The sequence below is a fragment of the Bombus huntii genome, chromosome 9, assembly GCF_024542735.1.
Source record: "Bombus huntii isolate Logan2020A chromosome 9, iyBomHunt1.1, whole genome shotgun sequence".
NCBI classification, from domain to species: Eukaryota; Metazoa; Arthropoda; class Insecta; order Hymenoptera; family Apidae; genus Bombus; species Bombus huntii.
This window is the reverse complement of record NC_066246.1, coordinates 8,769,401-8,796,217: the sequence shown is the minus strand read 5'-3', so window position 1 is coordinate 8,796,217 and position 26,817 is coordinate 8,769,401. Positions and strand designations below refer to the sequence as shown.

Sequence of the window (26,817 nt, the reverse complement as noted above, 5' to 3'; positions counted from 1 at the left end):
CACGACACGCCATCTGCGTCGCTCAGGTATAACTATCGTCAGTATGAAATGGCATCTCGATTTCGATATGTTTACGTTTTGTGCAGCTCGATTCTGTTCGCGACAAAAACATTGTATTTATTCGGTGTTACTTATTCAGTGAATGGTTTCGGATTACAAAGTGTAAAATGTAAAGTTGCGGTGACGAAGTGTCCTTTAACTGCCAGCACCAACGTGCGATGGAATTAAGGAGAATGCAGTGGAACAATCGAAATTATGGTATGTAAGTCCCTCCTTCAATTATTGTCATGATCTGAATAGAATAGAATATGGCGGGAAACGAACGATCTGCGAAAAACATATTGCGTATACTTTGATAACGTGTTTTGATTTCGACGCAATATACGTAATATACGTAATATACGTATTGTTTACGATGGAAGGAACGAACGAAAATCATTAACGAGAATTTGTGATATTGTCGTAACACAATGATCGGTAAACGGCGTTCTTTTATCGAATAACATTCAATTTAAGGAATAACAAAAAGCAACTTTAGGCTCGCATCGTATTATATATACAAATATAGCAAATTTTATAAAAATGTATTAGATTAGAGAACACCGTTCCAGAAATATCGTTATATTAGAAAATATTGTTCAATTAAAAGTATCCTAGCTAAAATTCATATCATAAAACGTCTATAATATACCTTCTACTTAACACGAACATAATAGAGTTCGTACAATTTAATAACAATTTTCTTGTTACTTGTTTGTAAGTCCGTTTTAGAAATGTTTGAAAGTAAATTGAAGTTAAAGTTACGAATAAAAAGAAAGTTCGCGGTCATCGATGTAACATAAATTATACCAAATCCACCATGATTCACGCATCCTTTATACTGCAATTTAAATTTACGTAACCACTGCTTGGATTCCATACAAATTCGTAAACTCATCGATATTAAATTCCTAAACTATGAAAAATACGTTTCCTAGTTCTAGTAAATGAACCATAGAATTTGTTTATATAATAAGAATCGAAAGCAATATTCTGCATCGTTCATGAAAGGAAACTACTCGTGTGGACTTTGCCAATTCTCATCATTTTCTTTAAAACGATACATAATGTCACCTCGAATGATGCAATCCAATCAAGAAAGTCAAACTTCCGCAATGTCCACGATTTCTTTCCACCGTGGAATTAAGAATAAGTTCTTTAGGGTAGTTTCTCAAGCGAAAATGGGAAGAGAGAAGAAACAGAGTTACCTCGCGGCAATATAAACGACAGTGGGCCAATTCAGACCTAATAATTGGCAAGAAAGAATGTGTCATACTTGCGAAAAGTAAAAAGTATATTAGTAAACTGGTGGGACAAACCTAACGTTTAACCCCCACTATAATCTCAATAAATCACGGTAAAAATATATCGACTGCTTAACGATGTTGATTGCTCGAATGAATTCGATTCGCATAGTCCTTTGGGGTCTCGTTCTGGCATTCGATACAATAAACCATACTTGTTCTTTTTTCTGCAAATCTACGAGATACATATGTCGTACATTTGCTATAGTATAGAAAGTTGATGTTTAAATCGTTACATTTCTAGAAGTCGCTAAGATTTCTCTAGCATTGCCGTGCATTTGAAAAATCCCTCGAGTACGAGATCATGTTCGAACCACGAAAACACGAGCAGGAAGAATAGCGTTGTTACGACAGTCTCTCAGATTGCTGCAGGTATTGCTGCCTCGAAAAAAGTACACGCGTAATTAACCGTAGACACTAACGACGGGATCAACTTCAATATACGTGCTTATGAATTCGAGTCGAATCAAAGTTGACTATTTGATAACCAAGAAAGATTATTTTTAATGAAAATAAGATTTCTTCATAAAGTTTAGAACTTCTTCGTCCACTGTTGGATTCTGCTTCGGAATATCCTCATTTCCCAGAGTACTCATAGTGGGTTCTAATTTGTCGTGTTTAGATTCGAGTTTATTTGAATGTACCTACTGCTTTTCTTTTTCAAAATTGTTAGAGAAGATTCGAATATAGTCGGTCGATGTTCGAATTTATTATACTTGCGATGTACATACTTGAGCCCATCACTAGCAGACAGCATAGATCTACGATCTTTGCAAATTTGCAATCCTATACATCGGACGTATCGAACTCGACCTAAATACGTGGGTGACTTACGTTCCAGTCCAAGATCCAAGTATAAAATGACTTCAGCAAATGACCGTTTGATCAGCTTTGGAAAGTAAACGTTAGCCATGAATACCGCTGCTTTCTCATTCAACTTTCTGTATCAGCTCAATAAAGATTAAAAGTAAATTGCAAAACTTCTGGGCGGATATATCCTCTCGGTATGAGCAAGTAAAATCTAATAAGCGAGTGCGAGTGTCAGTAGCGAAATTAACGATATGCACCTTCTACAACCTCGTTCTGCTGCCGTTTTAATGGTTTTGTATTTAAAAACTCGTACTTCCAATTAATCCGTCAATGGTATTTGATGAAATTCTACATAAACAGATGCTAGAGATAAATTGATTCTTCGTGCTATATAAAGGAAAGTTGCAATTTTATAGCTTTGTTATAGTGCAAATACTATTTAAATAAAAAACAGAAGTTGATTCATTTGATTAATATGGAAACACTGTTTAGTAAAAATCAGAATCTGACTCATTTGGATACGTAATGCTTTAAGATCAAGGAATCGTAAGAAAACAATATTATTCCTATTTTGCCTTATCGTATAAAATTAATATAATCCATAAAAAAGATATTTGAGGCTTCTTTTATCGATTAAATGGCAAATGAATGATAGTTTTTTTAAATTACATGAAATTACGAATTATAATATACGAATTAGTAATTAGAGATAATCTCGCTGTATCTTACTACGCTAATAACCTTGGCGAACTGTAGCTGTCGTATGTGAGAGATAGTATATAATGGCAAATTTGCATACCCAGCGTGCTGAAGGCTCGTATATGGTGAATTCACTTCCGTGCATTAATTATGTAGCTTGATTTCACTAATAATTTACTAGATCGACGCGTTGTTACATACACTTTGACACATTAATTCAGTTCCTTGTATGTAATTGATTGCAAATCAATCACACGTTTACCAAACACAGGTACTCGAAACTTGAAAAGAAGTCTTACTGATATTTCGTGAATGTAATTAGTTTTACGCGAAAGCAGCTTTGAAGTATTATACGTATCTATAAACAAGCGGTAAATTCAGACAGAAGTTAATTGGCTCATGTTATACAATAGTAGCTACTGTTGAAACTTCATTTAGAATTATTATTTAAAATACTGAATAACTTGAATGTTCTTCATATTTCGGTATTTACGTATTATATATCATACAACGTATATTATATATCTTTATACATTCTTTATATTTTGTTTTTACGTGAAATTCATTACAATGTTCCCGGAAAACTTAATTGCATTTTATAAAGTTTTTTATTATCTTCTAGCAACAAAGAAGTTTATTTATAAAAATGTGTTCGATACTTAGTAAAAAATCTTGCAAGATTTAATGAAAGATATTAAATATATTCCTGTAAATCCATCACCATGCTATCCAAAGATAGTATAAATAAATTCTCTGCATATATACAAATTAAATACATAGATTACATGAAATTTTAACCAGAGAAAGAATGTCATAAAATTTAAAAAGTTTGCTATGTGACAACGTATTCCATCAATGTCTCTCAAATGATTCTCAACATTACTGTTCGAAAGTATTTTTCTAGAAATACACGTCTTTGACCCTCGATCCGAAACGAGTTTGATGATAGCCTCGTACCAGACTGTGTTGTACAAGAGTCGCGAAGACGACGCTGCGGTTAATTGACAGAACAGCCGGTCGCGTGAATCGAGCCGAGTGGCTGACGTGTGCACGAGACTCGGTCACACTTTTCCTTCGATGGTATTAACCCGTACGAGGAAAGGTGTACAAACACGGTTCTCTTTCTTTCTTCGTGGTTCTCTTTCCCGTTCATTGGCTATAGAGTCAGCACGTGCACCAGCACGTGGTATCATGTGCCGCACGTGATCGCAACATCAACGTGCTTATGGGGTCATTCTTATTCTTATTATCCTTCGTTGCTCCACGTTCACATCATCGTAATGCAGTTTCTCCATCGACGCCCGTTACTGAGCTTATAATAGATGCAAATAGATGTAGAATGTTCGTAAAATAAAGTTTTAAATAGGAGAAACACATGGCAAGTACAATTTTGCTGATTTCCTGACTTTCATGTCATTTAATAGACAGAAGGGTATACTTTAATATAACACAGGTTAAAAGAGGAACAACCTATTCAATGCACAAAAGGAACCAAGCTTTTTAGCAATAGATAAAAAATTCATAAAATTTTATGGAAATTAATGGCATATCTAATATTTAAAATATAATAACCAATACTTTTGAAATTAATATCGTTAATATAAATATTTTTCAGAAGAAAACCTCACAAAAAAATTTGATAAAAACACATTTTTTGGTAATATGTGATTAGCTAAGGTATTGAATTTTAAAATTACTCTCATATGAAAAACGAAAAATGTAACTTATGTCTCTTTCCTCTAATCTCTTCGTATAGTTTCCATCTATTATACGTTAATTTATAAATCTCAGCACCCTTGCCGTTAAATAGAACTTTTCTCGAAAAAAATGTATTCGCCAGTTTTTGCCTATTCGTATCTATAGATTATATCGTTATCGTGGTACCTAGCTATTTGAAACTGGCAACGGAACTTGTTCACGGACAATGCATCACTTCCTCGGCTCGCACAATGATTTCCTAGTCAGTATTAAACTGAACACGCGAGACTTATCAGTCAGCTTAAAGGAGGCTCTCGATAGATTAAACGTGTAGGATAAGCAGGAAGCCGGAAATCCAACATACGAACGTTTGTCTTAGTCTATAGAACGTTCTACATGTTGAATGCATTAGTCTGTTTTATGATGTTAAGAGATACCGCATAAAAAATACCAACTTTTTCTGAAGTACGATTAACGAGAAGGTTTTGTTTCCATGTGGAAAGTCATGCATAATTGCATGTTAACTTAAAATAAGTTTCATAAGTCTTAAGAAAGTTCCTGTGTTTCATATAAAGATGTTACGTAATGTCACACTGTCTGGTGAAAATAACACCGTTGAAAACAATGAAATTGCGATACATAGGGTGTATCAAGAAAGGGCCTAAGCTTTTAAAGGCTTGTTCTGGTTATTAGGAGAAATAAAAAGTGTTTGATAGATTCTCGAATTAATATTAGATAGTAAAATAGATTTTAAAATCAATATTTTTTTGTGAAAAATGTAATTTTGAACCTCCTTATAGGTATATTAATGATATTTGTTTTTTTCTTTCAATGTATGTATCTACATTTAACAGTCTATATAATTATATAAAAAATATTCCAAAGAAATAATAAATAGAAAGCAATTCTGCGAAAATATCTTCAAGAACATTATCAATAGACTGATATTGCAAAAAACAGAAACAACAAGAATAAACATTTTATTATGCATATAGAAGATAATCTGCAAAATCGCAATTACTACTAATTAGTTTACCTTCCTAACGGAGAAGATCGAAGAATATTAATGAGCAAAATTGCAATTATTACCAATTAATTGACGTTCCTATAGAGGGGAAATCGAAGAGTATTGATGAGCAAATCGATATACGGCTCCTATTAAGGAATAATAAACTAAACATTCTCATAAGGATATTTAACCTTCGTCTCATGGTTACGAGGCCAATTAAAAGCACGTTGCCGAGATGTAAACCTTCCTAAAATATCATGGAAATCTGACACTATTAGCAACGAGGCTTCTCAATAAAATATGATCATCCGTTTCTAGCAACGTAAATACGCGTAAATACAATTTATATATGCTTTTGACATTTTCTGAGCACAGAAAGTTTTAACGCTTCATTAAAGGATACGACATTGCTGTATTAAACCGTGACACGGTCACCCGTTGGTATTTAAATATCTTATTTACACGTTAAGAATAAAACGACTATTTAATATCTAAAAATTCTAAATTTCCATAATTTTATTGATAATAAAATAGAATAATATCTAGTTACAACGAATAAAATTGATTACTCTATTAGTACGATTACATTATACTAATTACTGATTAACATAATATTTGAATAAAATATATGGAAAAAAATATTTGACCATAAATTTGATAAAATTGAATGAATAATATTTTTCTATAAACAGAAATGATACAAGTAAGATATTTCTACGTATAAGATGCTGTAGTCAGAAAACAACGGACATTTCTAGCTTCGTTCCAAGAAATTGCGCACGCGAGTTCAAGGTTCGGTATAAAAAAAATAAAATGGTAGAGGGCAAAGAAGGGAAAGGTGATGCCTGCGCGGAAATTTTACTGTAACAATTTTGAATGCTGTCACGTATCGTGGAGACTGCTCACTGTACGAGATTATCGTGATTAGCATCTGTAGAAGGAAGTGTTCTACTTTCATGAGAGCAAAAGAGAAACGAAGAATGGGAAAAGGGTAGGGCTGTAATTGTCTGGAATAAAGGCGAACACGAGAGGAAAGAAATGAGAGGGAAAGAGAAAGAAGAAAAGCAGCGAAGATTAACGCTCTTGGATAGTTAATTGCAACGATTAGAGGTAGTAAACTTTACAGGATTTGCCTACCAGCCTGTGTGCATTAGATCAGATTTTCCGACACGAAGCAACGTACAATAAATTATTTCTTGTATGTACAGGTATATATACTATTTATGTTATTTTATTTATGTTACAAGATATTCTTACTTTCATTGTTCTTCATTTAGCTGGTATCTATTAGTGTTGAGGCAAGCCAAGACAAATATATTATTACAGCTAAGTTTACACGTTGAGATAAAATTTATGGTAAAAGATAATATATGAGATGAATTTATTTTTATTTGCAATAGTATAATCAATAGATATGTGTAGCCGTAGATACAATATTATAAAATGAAGGAAAAAATGTATTTTTATTTGTAGAGTTAAAATAATTTAAAATATACGCATGATAAGTATGTGCTCTTATGAAATTTTTCCATAAGGATCTGTGAATGAAGTTTGTTAAATAGGTGAAATTAATTTGTCAAATTGCGATAAATATCTTGCCGTGCTTTATGAACACAGTTCCTTTTATTCTTATTCATAAATATGAAAGAAATCATTGAAGTTAGCGCTTGCACACAGTCTCGTGACCAATAAGTAGCAATTTTAGGCGGCAGTTCAAAGTAGCTACACAGCATTCACTATATGCACGTATTAAAAGTTACTGCACATACTTTTACAACATCGTCTCGTTTATAAATAATTTCCTACGAAAATCTACACGTGAAAGTGCCTTATAAAAAAACCACTTTACTTTATGTCTTCACAAAAACACATACTTGTTGTTAAGAAACTTTTAACTCAACTTCATTGCCTTCAAATACAACACTCCTAATATATTTAATTCATATGAAATTAAAATTACCAGACATTAATTTATACATACAAAAAATGAATAAACTAAACAATTTGCACATAATATCGCAGAAGAAATTCGTTCACGTACCTGGTCTGAGTCTTCCTTGCGGAGGGTATCCTAGCACCTGTGTCCCAATCAAAGATACGACGATCAGAATTTTGGCAACTATCATCTTCATTGTCACTCCTGACCTAAGCCGCTCGAATCACAAATAGTTGGGGAGCGTGTTAAAGGTACCGAAACACGAGAAACGGTGAGTGACACGTAACCGAATGTTCTCAGTTTCGTTGATGAAACTTCCGATTTATTGTGAAAGATCGTTAATTGACAATCTAAGTCTGCCGTGACGGTAGCCGGCAGAGCTCTTGCCGCTGTCGTACTGTGCGATAGTCTGGAGGGTCGGCAGGCGCTTTCACTGGTTTTATAGGTGCGCAGGAAAGCACTTCTTCTGGAAGGGGGGATTCTACACGACTCTTTGATACGTCAGGAGTGTGGTGTATAGTAGAAGAATTATTGTCGTAAAATGTATTAGTTTGGCTGTGCACGAATTTTCAGGCAACGTGATAAGTGAATAAGCACAGGGTAGATAAGAATCTATCATTCACTAGTAGACTATACAGAATTTATTTTAAAGGAGGCAAAACAATCTTTTATGAATAAAATTTTAGTAATGATTCATTATTTTTCTGAAGTTTCACATATCTATATTTGATGTCATTACATTTATATTGGTATTGAATTATCTTGATTTACTTTTATCTATATTGAATAGAAAAATACATGTTTAAAAAAAAATATTAGTCAATTGAGTATTATTTCAGTAAAATTAAATATAACTGGAATATTTCATCGTATCCTTTCCTCTGGCAGTAAATGAACACATATTTGAATATTGGTCATATTGTAAAAATTTTTCTAGTAATTCTTAAAAACCACGCATGTTTATGTATATGTTTCTAATCAGATATATCTAACTCTGTTACAAACCACCACGATTCACTGATAAGACACTAGCAAACATGGTGCAGGAAAAATAACAGAAAGTATGCAAACGAAGCGTCTGACAGTTCAATAGAGGCGGTTTCGTTGTTTCGTTCTCTTAACAGTTTATACCAGTTTGACATACCCGCTCTGCTCATGCGACTTATCATCGCTTTACTGGATACGTAGATACTAACAATCGTGCTACCTCCGCCACATTGATCGATCGTTAAGTTCGCCTGGACATGAATTATGGTTAAAGTTACAAGATTCAGGATTTGATCGAACATTCCACGTTTGCTTTCGTGATATCGTTAGCTAGATCGTCGACGCTAGTTAGGAGGCAAAATTATCTATTTAAACGAGAAATCGATCTTCGATATTGTCGTTTCCGAGTACCAATCGGTAACAGTCGGTTTCTATTGAGAGATAGTTCGCGCCACTTTGTATATACATGCATAGGGACTAATATAGTTGATAGTAACAGTAGCAAGATTTATGGAATTTTTGATGAAATAAATTCTTCCTTAAATCGAGTAAACATCAAATGTACATGTAACTGCTTCGTTGATGTTAAAGATTCTTTTATATGTTTCTTGAAGTATAAAGTAATTAAATTCGAGGATTATTTTTAATAACTAATGATATAATTACTCATTTGCATATTATATAATTAATGAACTATTAATATATGCTATATATATTAATTACTTTATATATATATATATATATATATATATATATATATATATATATATATATATATAAATATAAACCCATCTTTATACTTTGCAAGAAGGATAATTAAAGCAACAGATCTGTTTCAGTAATTTGGTAGTAACGAAATAGATGAACGATGTGATGTTAAGAAAACCACAGACCTGGTGCTTCTCGAATTTTTTTATTCCCTCAGAGAAACGCCGTCTCGTTATATAGTCTTTAAGGTCTTAAAACGTTTAATCCATGTTATATGTGAAACAAACACGCACGACCTTAATTTGTCAGCGTTTTTCTTAACAAGCAGGAACTTATTATTAGCCTACTTATACGAGAAGCCATTGAAAATCAGCGTGTCACTTTTTATGATACAAGATTCCCCTGGATTCTTACTTTTCTCGCGCGCTGGAGTACATTCGACAATTACGGCAGAAGAACAGTCTTGAAGTTGTTTGAATCATTGTCCGTTGCACCTTGTCGGTCGTTCACAAGATGGAACATTATTGCGCCTGAGATTATTATCCTTGCTTGTTGAACATAATTCGTTCGTGTGTTTCGAAAGGCTCGACGATCCTCCCGAGTGCTATACGTTTTATATTGCCTAACGCACGGATACGAGTGCTCCAGTCTAACTCATAACGCTCAGCATTCCCGGGTCACTTTCGTGATCGTGCATCAACGTCATGTATATTCCGTTGTTTCGAGATCAGGTCGAGCGTGCCAGCAGCCGAAAAAGAGATAAATCCGTTCCTTTTTTGGCTACTTTGACAAATAGACCCGGCCTGAACTTACAGTAGCATCGAACTATAACATAGCACTAATTAATATCCATATTACGCAATTGTCAGTTATCTGATGGAATATGATTTAAAGGTTATTAGGATACTAGAAAATAGGCATATAATTAATATTCATTAATTCATCTATTTTAATACAGGATACGAGTTTAATTATCTTTTCTACATTTCTTATAGAAATTGGGATATATTAAGATACATAAGGAAATGCATCGTGTTATTTTATATTTTATAAAAATATTTTTAAATATATACATATACACAGAAGAATGCATTGTTGAAATTCACATATTTCTAACAAATTCTGACTGATAATTTTCAATATAAACATCTTCACTATAATGAAATGTCATTTAAATTATTTCTGATCGTTACCATATACCTATTCCATTGTGACTGAACATTCTCAGCACATTCTGCCGTATAATTCTAATTGTAAAAATAGCGTGAAATTGATGTGAGAAAGAAAAACCTGGAACAGCACTGGTAGGTACTGCATCACGACAGCTGGGCTCGTGTGATAATCGCTGATGCAATACCACGCGTTCGTGCTCATCGTCTCAATGGAAATCGATTGATCTTCCATTGATGCATACTCTTTCACGTGAAAACGCAACTACATATGTATGTAATCCTTGCAAGACCACATAGCTCTGTTGTCTTTGTAAAAATATCTTTCAAAGAAAAGTTTGTTTTTGTTACATAAATGTAATTTATTTTGATTTAGTCTGCTCGAAACTGAATAGGAAGAAATAAGTCAAAATAATGGGAATTTATACACATGTAATTTTATAGTCGTTCATTTTTACGAGCTCATAAGCAACACATCACCGTTACAATCTGTACTGTTCTGAGGCAACGGGTAGATATTTTTTTTCATGCAAATGAGAAGTAAATGAAGCTACTTTACGATTCCTACGTGCTCGGCCTAGAGCTTGTTCTAATATCTTTCATCAATGTGTAAATAACACTGATCGTTACATATGCGATGAGACCTCATCTAAATACATATATGATCTACATATATACATATATAAATTCCATATACCTATATGTATTTATATTTTTGTATGTCGTGCAAGATAAAAGTATCTCGATTGAAAAACTTGTTTTAACGCTAGTCTATTTTCATTTGCATTCATAGATCTAAATGAATTCGCATACTTATGTGAATGTGTCTTGATATCGTAACACTAATCTTGAATAGAGTAAACATCTCCAATATAATTAGCAACACAAAAGGAAGTTAAGAAATCGTTGATCCTCATTCCTACTATCGCCTGCGATCTTTCGAATTACACTTTCACCCAAACATGTTCCTTCACAATTATTAAGGTGTTAATGTATTATACTTGACCATGATCTTAATTAATGTGAAAAATTCTGACAGTGGAGTGAAAAACGACTTCCGTACATTAAATGTTTCATTTCATTAAAAAGCGAACTAGTCACTCAACAAACTGAATAATTCGCCAAATAGTTGCGAGCATAAATTATTTAATACAACAACTGAATTTTGTACGTTACTTTGATTTCATTTGACAAAAATGAATTTCTCCACTTATGCACGATTAATACAGTTTATTGGAACAAATTCACGCTACAAATTCACATTTGGCTTACAATTTGTCCATTAAAATTCTTATCAAGATACGTATACGAAGTTAATTCGCACGATGCAGAATATTTTATCATAAAATAAGTGACTTCTAATAATTTAATTTTATTTTTAATATTTAACACCGTTTTATCAAAATCCATTGTCTTTTGCATCCTGTATTACAATGAGATGCATAGCCAGAATGAACGTGGAACGAAGCAGGTAACTGTTCCACTTATTAATCATAGTGAACGCTATAAAAGTGTTCATTGACGCTTAATGACTCGACAGCGAAGATCCTGGCGCAATTTAAGCTGGTTTCAACGTTGCTTGAGAATACGTGACATTTGTTCTCGCGTTACGTTTAGTTTGCTCTATATCTTCGCTGACACTTTCGGAGTCTCGAATTATAAATCGTAGAATAGTCAACGTTGCACAATAAAATGTACGACAGAAAGCTTGATATAATTAAGATGTGAATCTTCTCGAAATACTACTACGTCAGCCCCTCTAGTGTTCTTCAACCTGATTTGCATTAATCAAATCATTTTGGAAAACCATTGTGCCATAGAAAATAATCTGCTTCTGCAGCGATATAATAGCACCTTAGATTAATAGCGCTAGATCAATTTGTCATTTTTAATAACACTATTTGTATGCAAATAATCACATACAAAGGTGTGTAAGTATATATTGATATTCTTTATAACCGGAAGGAATAAAAATGTACCTATTTGAAATGTAGTTTAATAGACGCAAAAATAGCTGACTTTTGATTAACAAATAAAGGTATCCCTAATTTTAATTTAACGATATAGATATTACAAACCTTATTCAATATGTACAATGATAAAAATATTCTTAAATTCTTGTCTACACGATATTGGATCGCCTTGGATGCCAGCTTGTCGCGACATAATCTATTAGATATCAGCTAGTCGCCACATACTTAATCTATAGCAAACGTATTCTGACCAGTTCTTTAAATATTTTACAACGTGACCCCTAGTTATCTAGAGCTTTTGCTCCTTTTCAAGTTCCTTTCATGCAATTCCTGCCTCAAAATCTTCGACATCATATGAGTCACACATTTGATTGACGGGACAATAATTCTAAAATAACAAACAAGAGTTATGTATGTACATAGGAATATTTTAATCCCTCATATACATACTTGAATTTACAACATGTTATTCCTCTTCTCAACTATCGAATGGCAGTAAAATAAGAAAAATCTACACAAATGGACTTATCACATTTATTTCCTGTAACTTCTACTCTGATATCCAACAAGAAACTTTCCTATCACTTCATAATCTTATTTGTAGAAAATCTCTTGTAAGAGAAAAGACTTGTAAGTTGAAAAGTCTATTGAATTCAATTCCACAGATGAGATTCTAATACCTATGTGTTTAGTACATATAAAAAAGTATTTGTACGCAAAGGATATCCTATCCTTTCGACTTTCATACGAATGATTTCGCACGTAGCAAAAAATAGTAAAATGTATCGTAGACAATAACGCGGAACGTCTCGCTGTGCGCTTCTTTACGGTACAATAAATAAAATTTGTACACGCTTGAAAGTACTCCATCCGTTTGTGATAAAGATCTAAACCGTTGCGACTATCATCCGGTTAAGTTGTTTCGAAAGTTGGACCATGTCGTAATATTTCCTTTTCCTTCTTTTTGAAAAAAAAAGTAAAAGACTATAAAAATAGTAATAATTAACGTTTCAAGGAAAGCAGTTTTCATTTTTCTCGATTTTATCTCTCGCAAAAACCTTGGGTTTTCTTCAATGTTTGAGAACAACGACCACCGTTTACCTGAATCATTATGCGACTTTCTTCGATCAAGGCACTTACTGTCACACTGTTTACGGTGTTACTACGACTATTTATAGTCGTGAACGTATTACGCTGCTATTCACGTGAAAAGTTCACGGAAATTAAATTCCGATTTTTTACTCTCCTAATGTTATTCACAAGAAGGAATAAATGTTTCTTGATGGTCAATCAAATTTGCACCGTTTCGCATGATTTATGCGACTCCTTTTATAGTATAAGCGATTAATAGCTTATAGTCCATCATACCACTAATTTCTCATTTCCTTCGTACTATATGAATTAATAAAATTCGAATAACTATATGTATGTGTGTGTGTATATATATATATATATATATATATAGTTATACGAATATACATATAGTTATACATACACACATATAGTTATACGAATTTTATTAATTCATATAGTACGAAGGAAATGTGAAATTAGTGGTATGATGGACTATAAGCTATTAATATATATATATATATATATATATATATATATATATATATATATATATATATGTATATATATATATATATATATATATATATATATATATATATATATATATATATATATGAGTATTACGTAGGAGTCAGTAGTAAAGATATTTGCATAAAATAGAGCACTAATTTAAGAACGATCTAGTATATACAAAAGGTGTAAGCATTCTTTTATAATAAACATATATATTATTTGAAATGAATTTCCTACATGCATAACGCAGTTCCGTTAATATGTACCTACTATAAATATTGATTTGTGAATTATTCTTAATTGTATTTAATATTCCATGAAAGCTATAATTACGGTGCAACATATTATCGTATGTAACTTATGATTACAAAATATGATTGTATTTAAGTATCTTTTTTAGTGTATTATTATGCAGAATTAACAACATAAAAGAGGATATAAATATTTATATTGAGGTACAAATATTGGTTACATTTTTTTTTAATTGAACTATATTTTATCACATAAATCTAGTGTTTTATATTGTAAACCTTTTTATGTCCCAATATATTTATATATAATTTTATGAACTTTATAAAGATTCGTTTCAAATTTTATCAGATAATCGCGATAGCCGTGTCTCATTACAGCGCTAACGCAATTTCAAAATGTTTCATATAACATACATAATACGTTCATAAAACATTTCTATAATCATTTAAATATTTTCGTGAGCCACTGTATAAATTACAATGTTAACCTTATCATAGATTGCTAATTTTTATAATTGGAAATGAACGTGTGCCTTTATATCTCGACCTTTCTAAAAAGGGTATTTATGAATCCAGAGATATGCAACTTTATTATGTTTATTCTTACAAGATAGATCACGTAATTATTTAGGCTTCTATTAATTATCTTTCATCGCCTTTCGTGGGATATACCAATTACACAATGAACGTACATCCTAACATGTCACGGTTGTCAATAAAGATTTCACTCTTGACATTGAGTGTAAAAGGTTTAAAAGGTTGTTTTACATCGCTTCACTATACGTATCGTCTTATTTTATGCGTTGATCATCGACGCGGAAGGTACCCATAGCAATGTAATCTCAACGAAGTCATTAATTATTCACGAGACCTTGTATCGTTCGACAATAGCGTGTCAGTACTCTCTATTAATGCACGCTATTTTTTCAATCTGTTGCTTCCGGATGCTCCTTGAGTCGGCATCTACATCTCGTGGGTGGACGTGAAATCGTGGTAAGCGTGGGTGTGGTGTGCGATAATGGATATCACGGGAGAATGAAGCACGTGCGCAGTCTCGTGTTTGTCTGGTCGCAGTCGATCAGTTTCAAGTACCATTCAACCGATAAGATCAAGATAAGGGAAGCTAACGCGTGATCTTATTCAACTTATTAAGACATCTATTTATATACTAATCAATTATTGAATCTTCGAACACAGTGATTAAATAACTGGTAATATATATGTATCTGTCACATACAAAATTATTTAATTCATTATCCTTGCCCTTGCTGTTCTTACATTTATGTCGAAACGAAAGTGTTATATGGTAGCTTGTATAGTCTTCCTAGGACAATAGATTCTTACGTATTCGTAGAGAGTAATTTACTTTCTCAATTTGTATAGATATTAAACTCTGTAATGTTATTCTTCGAATTTTTTTAGGTAACGAATTCGATATGATAAAATCTGGAACAGCAAATTCAAAACTCTTTAAAAACACGATAAATCGTAGTCTTTAATCTGAATACATTCTAATACAAAATATAGATCGTTCATGGCGATACTACACGCGTGTAACATTAACAGCTGGTTTTACAGATCATAAAATAGATTTTTGCCCGGTAGACCAATGGAATCATGTAGTAATACGGTAACATATGAGGTGAAAAAATTATGAGATCTACGGTCGAAGCACGATGCAAATTGATTGTGTACGTTGTTAGAGGTAACACCGAGAGGGGGACATGTCTTTTTTCGCCTTTTCCTCAGATAAAATCAAGAAATAAATAATCTGCCGATAATACAGTCAGATATCGCAAGTGTGTAAAAGGGATCGCGTTCTACGTGCTATTAATCGCAGCACAGCGAGGAGATAAAACGGAGATTGAACTGTCGTTCGGACATTCTCTCCTCTTTTCATTCTGATATCCTCTGTTCGTGGCATAAATCATTGCCTGCTTAATTGGGCAATCGATTCCTGCCGCTTTTTTCCCCATACGTCACAATCCTAATGCAGATGCTTTAATCGTGATGTATTCTAGTGCAACCGGACGAGACGATTGTTATTAATTAACCGTCGTGAAAGCCGAATGATTTCGTGGTTAGCACGAATTGTTCGCTCGCATTTGCTTTGGAAAAAGCAGAATACGCAGCAAATCGTGTGTTAAGTAACGCACACCACGTGAATGGTAAATGATTTTCAATCACGAATCATTTAACGGTTACTTCGATTGATTATGAAGCTACAGTTTTATTCGAACATCCATGAAAAGCGTCTAACGAAGGATTTCTGATCTCCTAGTTGGAGAGTCAGGTCTAAAACTATGACACGATCATTAATCACCTGTATACTAATAGCTGTGTAAACTACGAAAGGATATAGGGTAAAATATTTACTATATTGTTATACATGTTGTGCTAACTGATGGGAATACGTGGTTGTTCAAATAGTGATGCGATTTTCGTGCTCATTTACACGGTCATTGAAACTTTATAGAACTCACACGTTAATTAGTTGAATTTATATTCGGGTGATCGGAATAAAATATGAAATCGAGATGCAAAAATTAGTTCACATTTACGTTCTTAGGTTTATACTTGTTGCGAAACTTGCGCTAGGCAATATAAACATAAATACTTATTAAATACTAAATACTAATTGAATACTAATTAAATATTATAAATACTAAATACTAATTTGTGTTTGCATACACAATGGACGTTGCACGATATATCACACATAAAAGAGCATAATAAAGTAGGAGCGTATAATGAAAAAAGAAATCCTTTTTATTTTCTTCTTCTTGAAAAACAAGCTCGTTGTTCGACTTTACCTTTAAATATCCTGTAATCGACAGCATTGCACCGAGACGAGAATCTCGCATTTCAGAATGTCTATTAATGCAGTATTTACTGTGCAGAGTCACGATCAAATGCAATTATCCCTTTTGTAGTGGCAACAATAAAGTGCTGCGTGACAATAGTTAGATGCCTCGGGTGTAGGCGGATAACAAGCGGCTAGTGTCGACCAATTGCCAATAAACCATTAAACAGCATTCCTCGTCATCGTATTCTTCCATTTAGATACAAACTTCAGCGTGAAGCATTCGTCGCCGTTCTACTTGATTAACGAAAAAAAAGATATTACATTACTACTTAGTACTAAGCTGATTTTATCAACAATAGATCGACTGTTTCTTTAACATTCTACAGACATTAATTGTTCTATTTAAACCTAATCGATTTTGTAAGTATAATTCGTTGTTATAAGAAAGTTTTATAAATGTAATTAAAGATCGCAGGAAAACGAGAGGAAAGTATGTTTTCGTTGATTTTTCATTTTAATATCATATTGCGATTAAGAAGAAATAGTTTAATCTGTAGTAGTCAAAGGTTGAAAGAATTTGTTAGATCAAAAGATATACGTAGTTAAGTTCATAGAAGCCAAGTCATCCAACAATGAATATTTAAATTGTAAAATCATCTCGATAAAAGTGTGAACGAAAATCGATTTTAAGAATGCTAAAAAATACATTGAGAAAGAAACAAATTTTTAAAAATATATACAATTTTCCTGCAGGGGATTAATTTATTACGACATACGTTCCAATTTGTACCTATGAAACGTCCGACTGATAAATATCTACATGCATCGTTTAGCAAACGATTGCCAATAGACAGTAATGATATTAATCAGCTGGAAGGATAATTTAAGTTTTGATAATTGGACATCCGTGTTCTGTTGTGTATTTTTTCATCCGAATCTAATCGTTATCTCTAATTAATACCCATTACTTGTGAAAATTCATAGCGGCACCAATGATAGTGGTTCACTCATTAGCAAAATCCTGTTGCGCAAATAAACTAACATTATTGGGGTCAATTAGGAACAGTATTTTGTTTGAATTTTACATTTTATTATATAATAAGTATTCATAATAGACATTCATAATAAATAATTCTTTCTTATTTCAGACAAATATATAGAATAGAACTTAATATTTTAATTAACAAAAGACGGTACGTTTCCAAAAGAGAAGTCTGTAGCCTACAATCTGTAACTTGTCAATTGACTAACACAATTAGTTGGTAAATTATTGTGCAACAGGGCCCAGATAAAGCAAATCTCCAAATATCCGATAATGGCGATGTTTCGAAATTAGTGCACGCGTCCTTCGCATTAACCACAAATGGCGAATCCGGGGAGCGTTTTATGGTCCTGAAAACATATACTGTGCGAGTATCGCGATAACGATCCGCAACTCTCGACACCTTGTCGAGTATGGATAAAAATGGCAAATCTTATGGGACTTGGCGTGGTACGCTGTTGTAACGGCAATTCTTGTGCACTGTTGTCTCTCGCGGATTGATCTGTGATCGATACACGACCGCCATATTCCTACCGTTCTCAAAGACAGACATTCCGCGTGTTCGACCTACCGTGATCGATCATTACTTCACCTATTAATCCTCCGTGTGATGCAGGTCCCGATTTCGTTTTTCCGAAGGGGAGAAACAGCGACCGTAACGCACTAATGAATTTTGATACGTTCCACGCTCAAGTCGCCGCTCGTACAATGAATACGACAGTTTACCGATACTGGCTCGTTTCTGGGCCGCATTTTTATCCTTTGAAAATTGTATTTGCGGCTGGTCGCTACAACTTTAAAGCTGTTCCAGTATATGTTAACCGAGATACCAGGCTTAAAAAGTGATCTTGCTTGGTAGGACTGTTACAGTCCTATTTATTACTGTTGGCCGAATAGTCGTCAATTTAATTAATAGCGCGGAGAACAGGTGCCCCTCACTTTTGTACGTTTCTCTGTAAAGCGCTTGATGATCATGAAAGAAAAACACGATATTATTTTTGTTAATTTTTTGATCTTAGATGTCATTTTATGACTAAAGAATGCCACTTTAATGTGACACGGTTGAGAATGAAAGAAATTTGTTTAGTTCAAAGATATAAATCTCTTAAAAATACTTTCTAGGTTGATGAAAATAAAATAATTGAATATTCTTGCTTTGATGTAGTATTTACAAGCGTATAGGTACGTATTGCATAGAATAGAATTAAAATTTGATTTTCATGATGAAGCTACTTTGTGATATTCTTCCTGTGAAATTCTCTATAATTTTGTACAAAGTTACTGTTTAAACATTTTGTATTTTATGACTGAAACGCTGAGCTAGATTGCAAATTTTAGAAAAGGCGTTTATTATCTTTATTATCCCATACGAAGTATGTATATATATTAAACTTGTTCTAAATAGAGGAGAGTTAGGAACCCCCCGCCCCTTTCTGAGTTATTACACTGGCAATAAATCGCATAAGGTTCTCTTGACGTATATAAAGAGACCAGCTAAGGTTCACGCCTAAACTTCACGTTCTAAGTTCGTTGAACGATATTTACATTCGTTAACGAGATAAATCGGTTCGGTTTCAAATTTTCTCTATTTTTATTTGGCGCATATCTCAAGTAAAAAGTATGTTTCAATTATTATATATATATTACAATTACTAGTGTGTTATAAAATAATAAATAAAAGATTTTTACTTGGATTTATAATGCACAGATATATACATTTCATCAATTTCGTTTCATTTGAATAATGAATATAACCATATTTCGTTGCTTTATAAAATAAAGTTACGAATAAAATATTATTTGATCCTTTTAAATGACTGTTTGAATAATTGATGTGTGTACGAAAACCTTGAAACTGTAATAAAGCGGCTTTGTGTGATCGGAGCCGTAACATCGTAACGGAAGCTCATTCTTTAACGTTTGTCGCCTGTGGCGTAGCAATTATTTTACGTGTGTGCGGATTGTTTCATGCTTCACGAATTTCTGCAAAAGCATTTAATGTCCGTTTCATTTATGATAATGAAAACGTGAAACTTATGTCACTCTAATTATCCAATGAATCTTAATTATGTATATCTGAAACCATACAAATTTTAACGAATCGTATAATAATAAATTTTTCATTTATTTCAAATAGTAAAAAATTATAAATAATGAAATAGATCATTGAATTTCTATTCAAGTACATACAGTTTCACTGTATAATTAAGATTACTAGGGGAAGAAATACAAATATAGTATTTAACGTATAGTGTCTGTTACGATTAAATGATACCTGTACAAATATCTCATATTCTTACATTATCGATAAAAATATTTCTACATCTTCTTGCCATATTTACTAACTTATTCTGTAAAGTTATTTTTGTCAAACTTTGTGCAAGACAATTTACCATTAGATAAAGTTGTGCAAGGAAGAAGATTCGCTGAAACAATGCAATCGACGTTCAGTATCTTCGTTCTAGATCTTTCATAACAGGCGTCTAGTTCCTGTAGTCACGAAAACGAGAGTACAAGCTGCTTCGTACCAAACAGAGAATGCCAAACTATCGCAATGACAGTTCTATCGTCGCGTGATTTTGCATAAACTCTCTGCAATCGTTCGATCTTCCTAGGAGACCGCTTTCTAATACGAATATTCTCAGTAATCATTATTATTTGCTAGAACGATGTTGTTAACAATGTAAATTGCCGTGGTGAACATATAATAAACCATTTAATACGAGTTCTATTTATTCTGTAACTATCTTCACATCTTTTGATTATACCTATAATCATCTCAGTTTAACATAATAATAATTTTTCGTTTATGATCACTTTCAGTAAGAGAAAATGCAAGAAATAATGCAAGAAGTCATTGTACATACTAACTTGTTAGATTTTATAATTAAAAAGTGTTAGCATTATAAATTCATCTTTTCACGTTTAATTTCACGTATTATTATTCATGGTTAATAAAAAAAAATAATTCTCTCACAAGCTAAAAAGAGTTTAGTTCTGACGGATAATTCTGGAGAATTCTTAAAATATTTTATATCTTTTTGTGAATATTTTAAGCATTAGGTGTAATATTATGACAGTATTTACCTTAAAAAATTGAACTCTGTATTTCCATTTCCACAGGCTATTGTAAAATACAAATAAAATGATAATATCGTAATACTTGCTACCATACACAACTATTAAAATTCCTGTTATTTTGTACACCATGTTATATATCATATTCTATACCTATTCAATAGACTGCTACACTTACAGTATTTTACGTATACTCTGGTATACAGTGCATAATGTCAGTTATAAAACATGTTGGAGAAACTGCAGCGGGATTCAGAGTACTGGAAACAGTAATAAAATTCAGTTTCACCATCACTCTTTCTTAATATTTTCTCATAATAATACCTTCGTAACATCGTTAGTTTAACAAAGTTGAATAGGTAGCTCGAAAGTATTTAGTTAATTGTTAGTCTCGTCAAATGGTGTGCAGTTGACTGTTTCCTAACGCAAAACTTATAATAATCGTATCGATGTATATGTAAGAGGAAAGTAACCTTAAGTTCATAAACGTTACCTGCAAACTTATTGCAAAGAGTGTTGCATCATATGCGTCGCCATTAATCTTTGAAAAGATTTTTGTTTTTTATTATGGCATAGTCGAAGTAATTAACACACTTTAAAGTGAGTTGATTTTACTGTTAGAACTATTTAAGGAAAAAATGTAACATTGGAATGATCGAATATGATAATGAAAAAGTATTGCGCGTAGCATAAAAATGATAAGTAGTGATTGATAAATTCTATGATACTATTAATTGAAGCAGTTGTTCTTTCGCATATGATGTTGATCGAAAAACTAAACTTGAACACAAATGTGGAACTTAGGCGGTAACCTAGAGTAGTAAAAAGATCGATAAAAACTTTCACTTCCGGAATTGTTAAAGTAAAAGAAAAATTTTTTATAATAACACTTGTTTAGTATAAACTGGGCCATCATACGATTATAATGATTTTTCTTTTCCAAATTGAATTTCTTATAAGGTATGAGTCATGATTTTACGTCATGTTACACTTTCATATATTATCGACAGTTTTTGAAGCGAATACAAAAGTTTCTAACACAAGGTCAATCAGAATCAGTCATTTAGAATTTGCTTCTTTTCCTTTTAAAAGTATTTGCAGTGTTGGCTATAAGTGCCGATATAGAATCATAGCTTTATAATGACTTAATTACTGCTAATTTAATTACATTTTTACGATAGCAGAAGTTGTGAAGGTAGAAGTTGCGGTAACATGCTATCAGTCATAATAAATTATAGGTTTCTTACAATTGTAACCTTGCGTGTTTTCTATAAAAATAAATGTAAGGAAAAACTATAAAATATTTGCACATCGAGATTACAATCCTGTCTATCTCATAAATTAGTTTCAAAATCTTTCGTACAATTTAAAATTTAGATGTAATGCACATTTATTGTAATGATATGATATCGCTTTTCATATATTTTATACTTAATATTCAATTCGGTAAAGATATTCAAGAGCAAACGACTTTTACAAAATTTCAATAAATTTATGCGATCAAATCTTGTAATCGATGATCAACAATTTTAAACAACTTCTAACAAGATTTGTGCATTCGCTTCGGCAGATAAATATAAGAATATATTATATTGAAAAAAGGAAAAAGAATTATTGATGATAGCAATGTTTGTTGTTACGCCAACAAAACAATATGAAATATGAAACAAACTGTATCTGTATATAAGCTAAAGTTAATGTCTATAGATAATTTGAACAATATTTGCTAACCTTTGTGCAATTACAATGCTCTGACATCAAGATAAGACGCTGTCAATACATACATATATACATTGTGATTTAAGTACCTGTCAAAACGATATATATCTTGTATGAATAGTTTCCATGCCCCCAATCCCAAGTAAGATTGACAGTTTCTTATGCAAATAAGCTTACATACATAAGCTTATTGTTTATGAAATATTAATAGCAGCTGCAATACGTAAAGTACCTATTATTAAAAAATGAAAAATGATCATTAAGGTATTGGAAAAATATATCTGTTTCAAAATATCTTTGAACAATAATAGATTGCAACAATTAATTATTAAAATAAATATTAAAATAACTTTAATACTTATGGTTACTTTCCAAACTATGAAGTGAATTTTGTAGGAACGTGTGATGATATTATTAGTTAGTTATAAATTATGAACAAGCTAATAATTATTACCATCTGGTACTTGTACTTTTACTTCTGGAAAAATTACAATCAATGAATCTTTCTCCTTACATAACTATTTCCGCAACACATGTAAGAAATGAAGTTGTGTATGTCTTCTGGCAGATATTTTATTTTTGTTCCAGGATAACCCTGTGTAACTTTGTGGTCGTTTTGGAACTATTCCAAAACAAGCAAGGTAAACCCTTTGCGGTTCGAAGAAAGTTTGACGAAACGTGTTCATACTTCCCAGATCGCAACCTTGACTTATCGTTGCGTAATTAAATGACAAGTTTATGCTTGTAATAATAAAACATGATTCTATATATATTGAGATATAGATCCTTAATTTACTTATTACTATCTTTACGATTTATATAAAAAATACTAATGAATTTATTTTATTCAGTGGTTCTATAATATTATAACACGTTCTCGGACAGTAGTGTATATATGACTAACTTATTAATAATTTTCAACAATTTTACGAAAAAATATTATTTTATCGCGTGTTTTTTTTTCAATAAAATTCACTGGAAGATACAAAACATAAAAATGAATACCGTTCCACTCTCCATTAAACATTCAGTGGTATTAAAGTTGCGCGTGAAATAATACGTACATAGTTATGCTTTTTGCATTTCTTGTTATCTGTTTCATACAGTCAACGATGGCGATATTTCATTGCTGATAAGCGTTCAAAGCAATAGATTCAAACGTTAATGGAGAATAAATTCTTTCATTGCCAATAATTCCAAGCGATCTGAATACATTTCATAAATACCTTTCTTCGTTTAGATCGTATTAAAACAAAAAAAAAAAAACAAACAGTAATGTTATCAGTAGACAGATATTTCCATCGATAAGAAAATTGATCTAATTATTATTTTATAGCTGTGCAATTAGGGAAATCTGGGGCAAATATAAGATTTTATTGTTTAGAGAAATTACTAAAACGACAAAAATAAACGTATGTTTTTGTCAACCTTTTCCAGTTTGGAATGAAATTAGTGTTTTAAACCAAAATTAGTTCAGTGTGGAATAGTGTACTTTCTCGACCAGTTTTCATGTGACCGTAATATGGTGTAAAATACGCGGACGTATTGCTTTCACTGGTCGTCGTCGAAAGCAATCATCCAATACGCTCAGGTCATCCATGTCGTACACTCAACGAGATGAAACATAACTTTCATCTTATAGCGGATATTCAGCAGTTACATCCTACTAATGAATGCATTTTCTCAATATAGAAATCTAGAAATGTATCTAGAAATCGTCCTAAAAAAATGAGTTGTAAATAAAAAATTATAGTAGTAACATTATAACTGTTGGTTATTGGATATATTCGCTACCAGTCAAATTAATTTTTCCAAACTGTTTCTAAAAATTTAAGAAAACAATGTACTTCTAGTTCGTACTTTACCTTGCAACCAGAATGAGAAAGTACTATAAAATAATCCTCATAGAGTTTCAAATTGCCTCAATTAAATGAGAAAGAAAAGAGCTACACTTAATGTGGAAATAATTTATACTTGCCTAATAATAACGAAAGAAGATTGTATTATAATTCTAACATTATCGTGATATAACACTTCTTTGCCGTATTATATTCCATATACAATAGATGTGCGAACATTTACTTTCGAGCCATTATTTTGCATATATATACATTATATAACAAAAATTTAACGTATAGTTGTTACAGTTACGCAATTACGTCGCTCGTTTGTAAGGACAGAAAACACAAGTAAGTGTACTTTCATGTTATGGTACTATAATAACCATAAAAAGATGCTTTACCGCACACGTAATGTATTACAAAAAGTGAAGTGATACTAGACAAGAAGATGTATGTGTTTACCCTCTGTAGATGCCTGCACACGAAAGTAAGAAAAAAATGTTTATCATGAAAGAGTCATTACGAAGCTATTTCCGTGAAATCAGAAGTAACTAGTCGACGATGACAGATGAAATCTATAAGTTTGGCGGACACGTGATACATACTCGTTTCGTGTTTATAATGCCCCTTAATTCGGATGCCGATTGCGCAACGATCCACAAGTTTGACACGTTTGAATTTCTCCCAAATCGTCGTCACTCACATCGTATCATCGATACGGAATGTATGAAAAGCTTTCATTTCTGACACCAGGTCTAAAATATAGGCTTTAGATTACACTGTCGACATAATGAAGATATATGAATGTAAAAACGTAAAATTAAAACGCAACAATCAGAGATGATGCATTTATAAATTACAAAGTGAATCACGATAGCACGAATACGAAAGTATATGTATAAATTGAAATAAGAATTTCGAATTAAAAATAAATTACAGAAAGTGGAGTACGAATCGAATGCCAGTGCATCGCATAGTCTAATAATTATATTTCAAACGCGTACATAAATATAATATGGAAAAACTTGTCATATTATATGTAATTTTCTTAGAGATTTCAGTTTCGTTAAGACATGAAGCTATCGTTAAATAACGCTAACATAACACGAAAGTTCGACTTTCTCGTTATATAATTTTTCATAAATTTTATTTAATGCTCCGTTCAATTCGCACATTTCTTCGTGTATCTGTAATACTTTACATTCCAGTACTTGTAAATCTATATTATACATAAAAAACAAATTCGAATTTAACTGCAAAGATAATAGAAAATATATGTATTGATCACTCTAAAATTGTACTAAGAACGATTACATCTATTTTTATCGTTATATTACTACGTTATAACATATGAAATATTCATGATGAAATAAGCTCTTATCTATAAACATACAAATGCTCGTATTAAAAACGAACATGTAACTTAACATAATGAACGACGTATACCTCAATGACTGCATCATATTAATAAGTTGAAATGACCTCAGTCTTTGAAAAAAATACTGAAGGACAACTTATGACCCTGTTGCTAGAAATGCGGAGAAAATTATACATGGCTACTGACATTGTAGCATATCGATAGACCACATTCTAACCTGCAATCTTCCGCAATCCAGGGTATAAGCTGAAGAATTTATCCGTTGATATTCACGTGACTGTTAGCTGGTTCTATCCTGGACGAGCTTCTATGAAGATTCAGGAGCCTGGCATCGAAGGCGCAGTAAATCATGACTGCGGATCTAATGCTGAATAGGTCAATATACACCTTCCATCACATTGCACTTTATCTTTTGCTTTCACATGTATAAGTGTGCTTATAACTGCATTAATAGCGCATAGTGTCACTTTACGAAGATACTTATACACATATACACTTTCTTACATACATAAGTCGTGTGACGGTTAAAAGACATTCGCCCTATGCACACTTTCCAAGAGATTCTGCTGAAGAGACCATAGACTATTGTTGCAACGACCTAATTGCATAAAATCATCAATCGTTCGTAACTGTTATCCGGTAGAATAAATTTTACCATCAGACGACGTACCTTCGAATTATCGAAAGTGGTAAATAGTCTGAACGATTAGATTCGTTAGAACCTCACCCGTCTCGCCATTTTCATACGCGCCCTTCAAATTATACGCTTTGTCCTAACATTCG

At 32.3% G+C, this 26,817-nt stretch overlaps 1 protein-coding gene and 1 long non-coding RNA gene across 2 annotated transcripts in view; one reads left to right on the top strand and one right to left on the bottom strand.

The window, feature by feature from the left end:
- Positions 1 to 7,892, bottom strand: part of LOC126869851 (uncharacterized) — a 76,466-nt gene extending 68,574 nt beyond the window's left edge. Inside the window, exon 1 of the mRNA XM_050626909.1 lies at positions 7,601 to 7,892. Coding sequence (XP_050482866.1) covers positions 7,601 to 7,691 — 91 coding nt within the window. The 5' untranslated portion in view covers positions 7,692 to 7,892. The remainder of the gene's footprint in view (positions 1 to 7,600) is intronic.
- Positions 62 to 26,817, top strand: part of LOC126869856 (uncharacterized) — an 84,367-nt gene continuing 57,611 nt past the window's right edge. The window contains exon 1 of the long non-coding RNA XR_007691038.1: positions 62 to 258. This is a non-coding gene — a long non-coding RNA (uncharacterized LOC126869856). The remainder of the gene's footprint in view (positions 259 to 26,817) is intronic.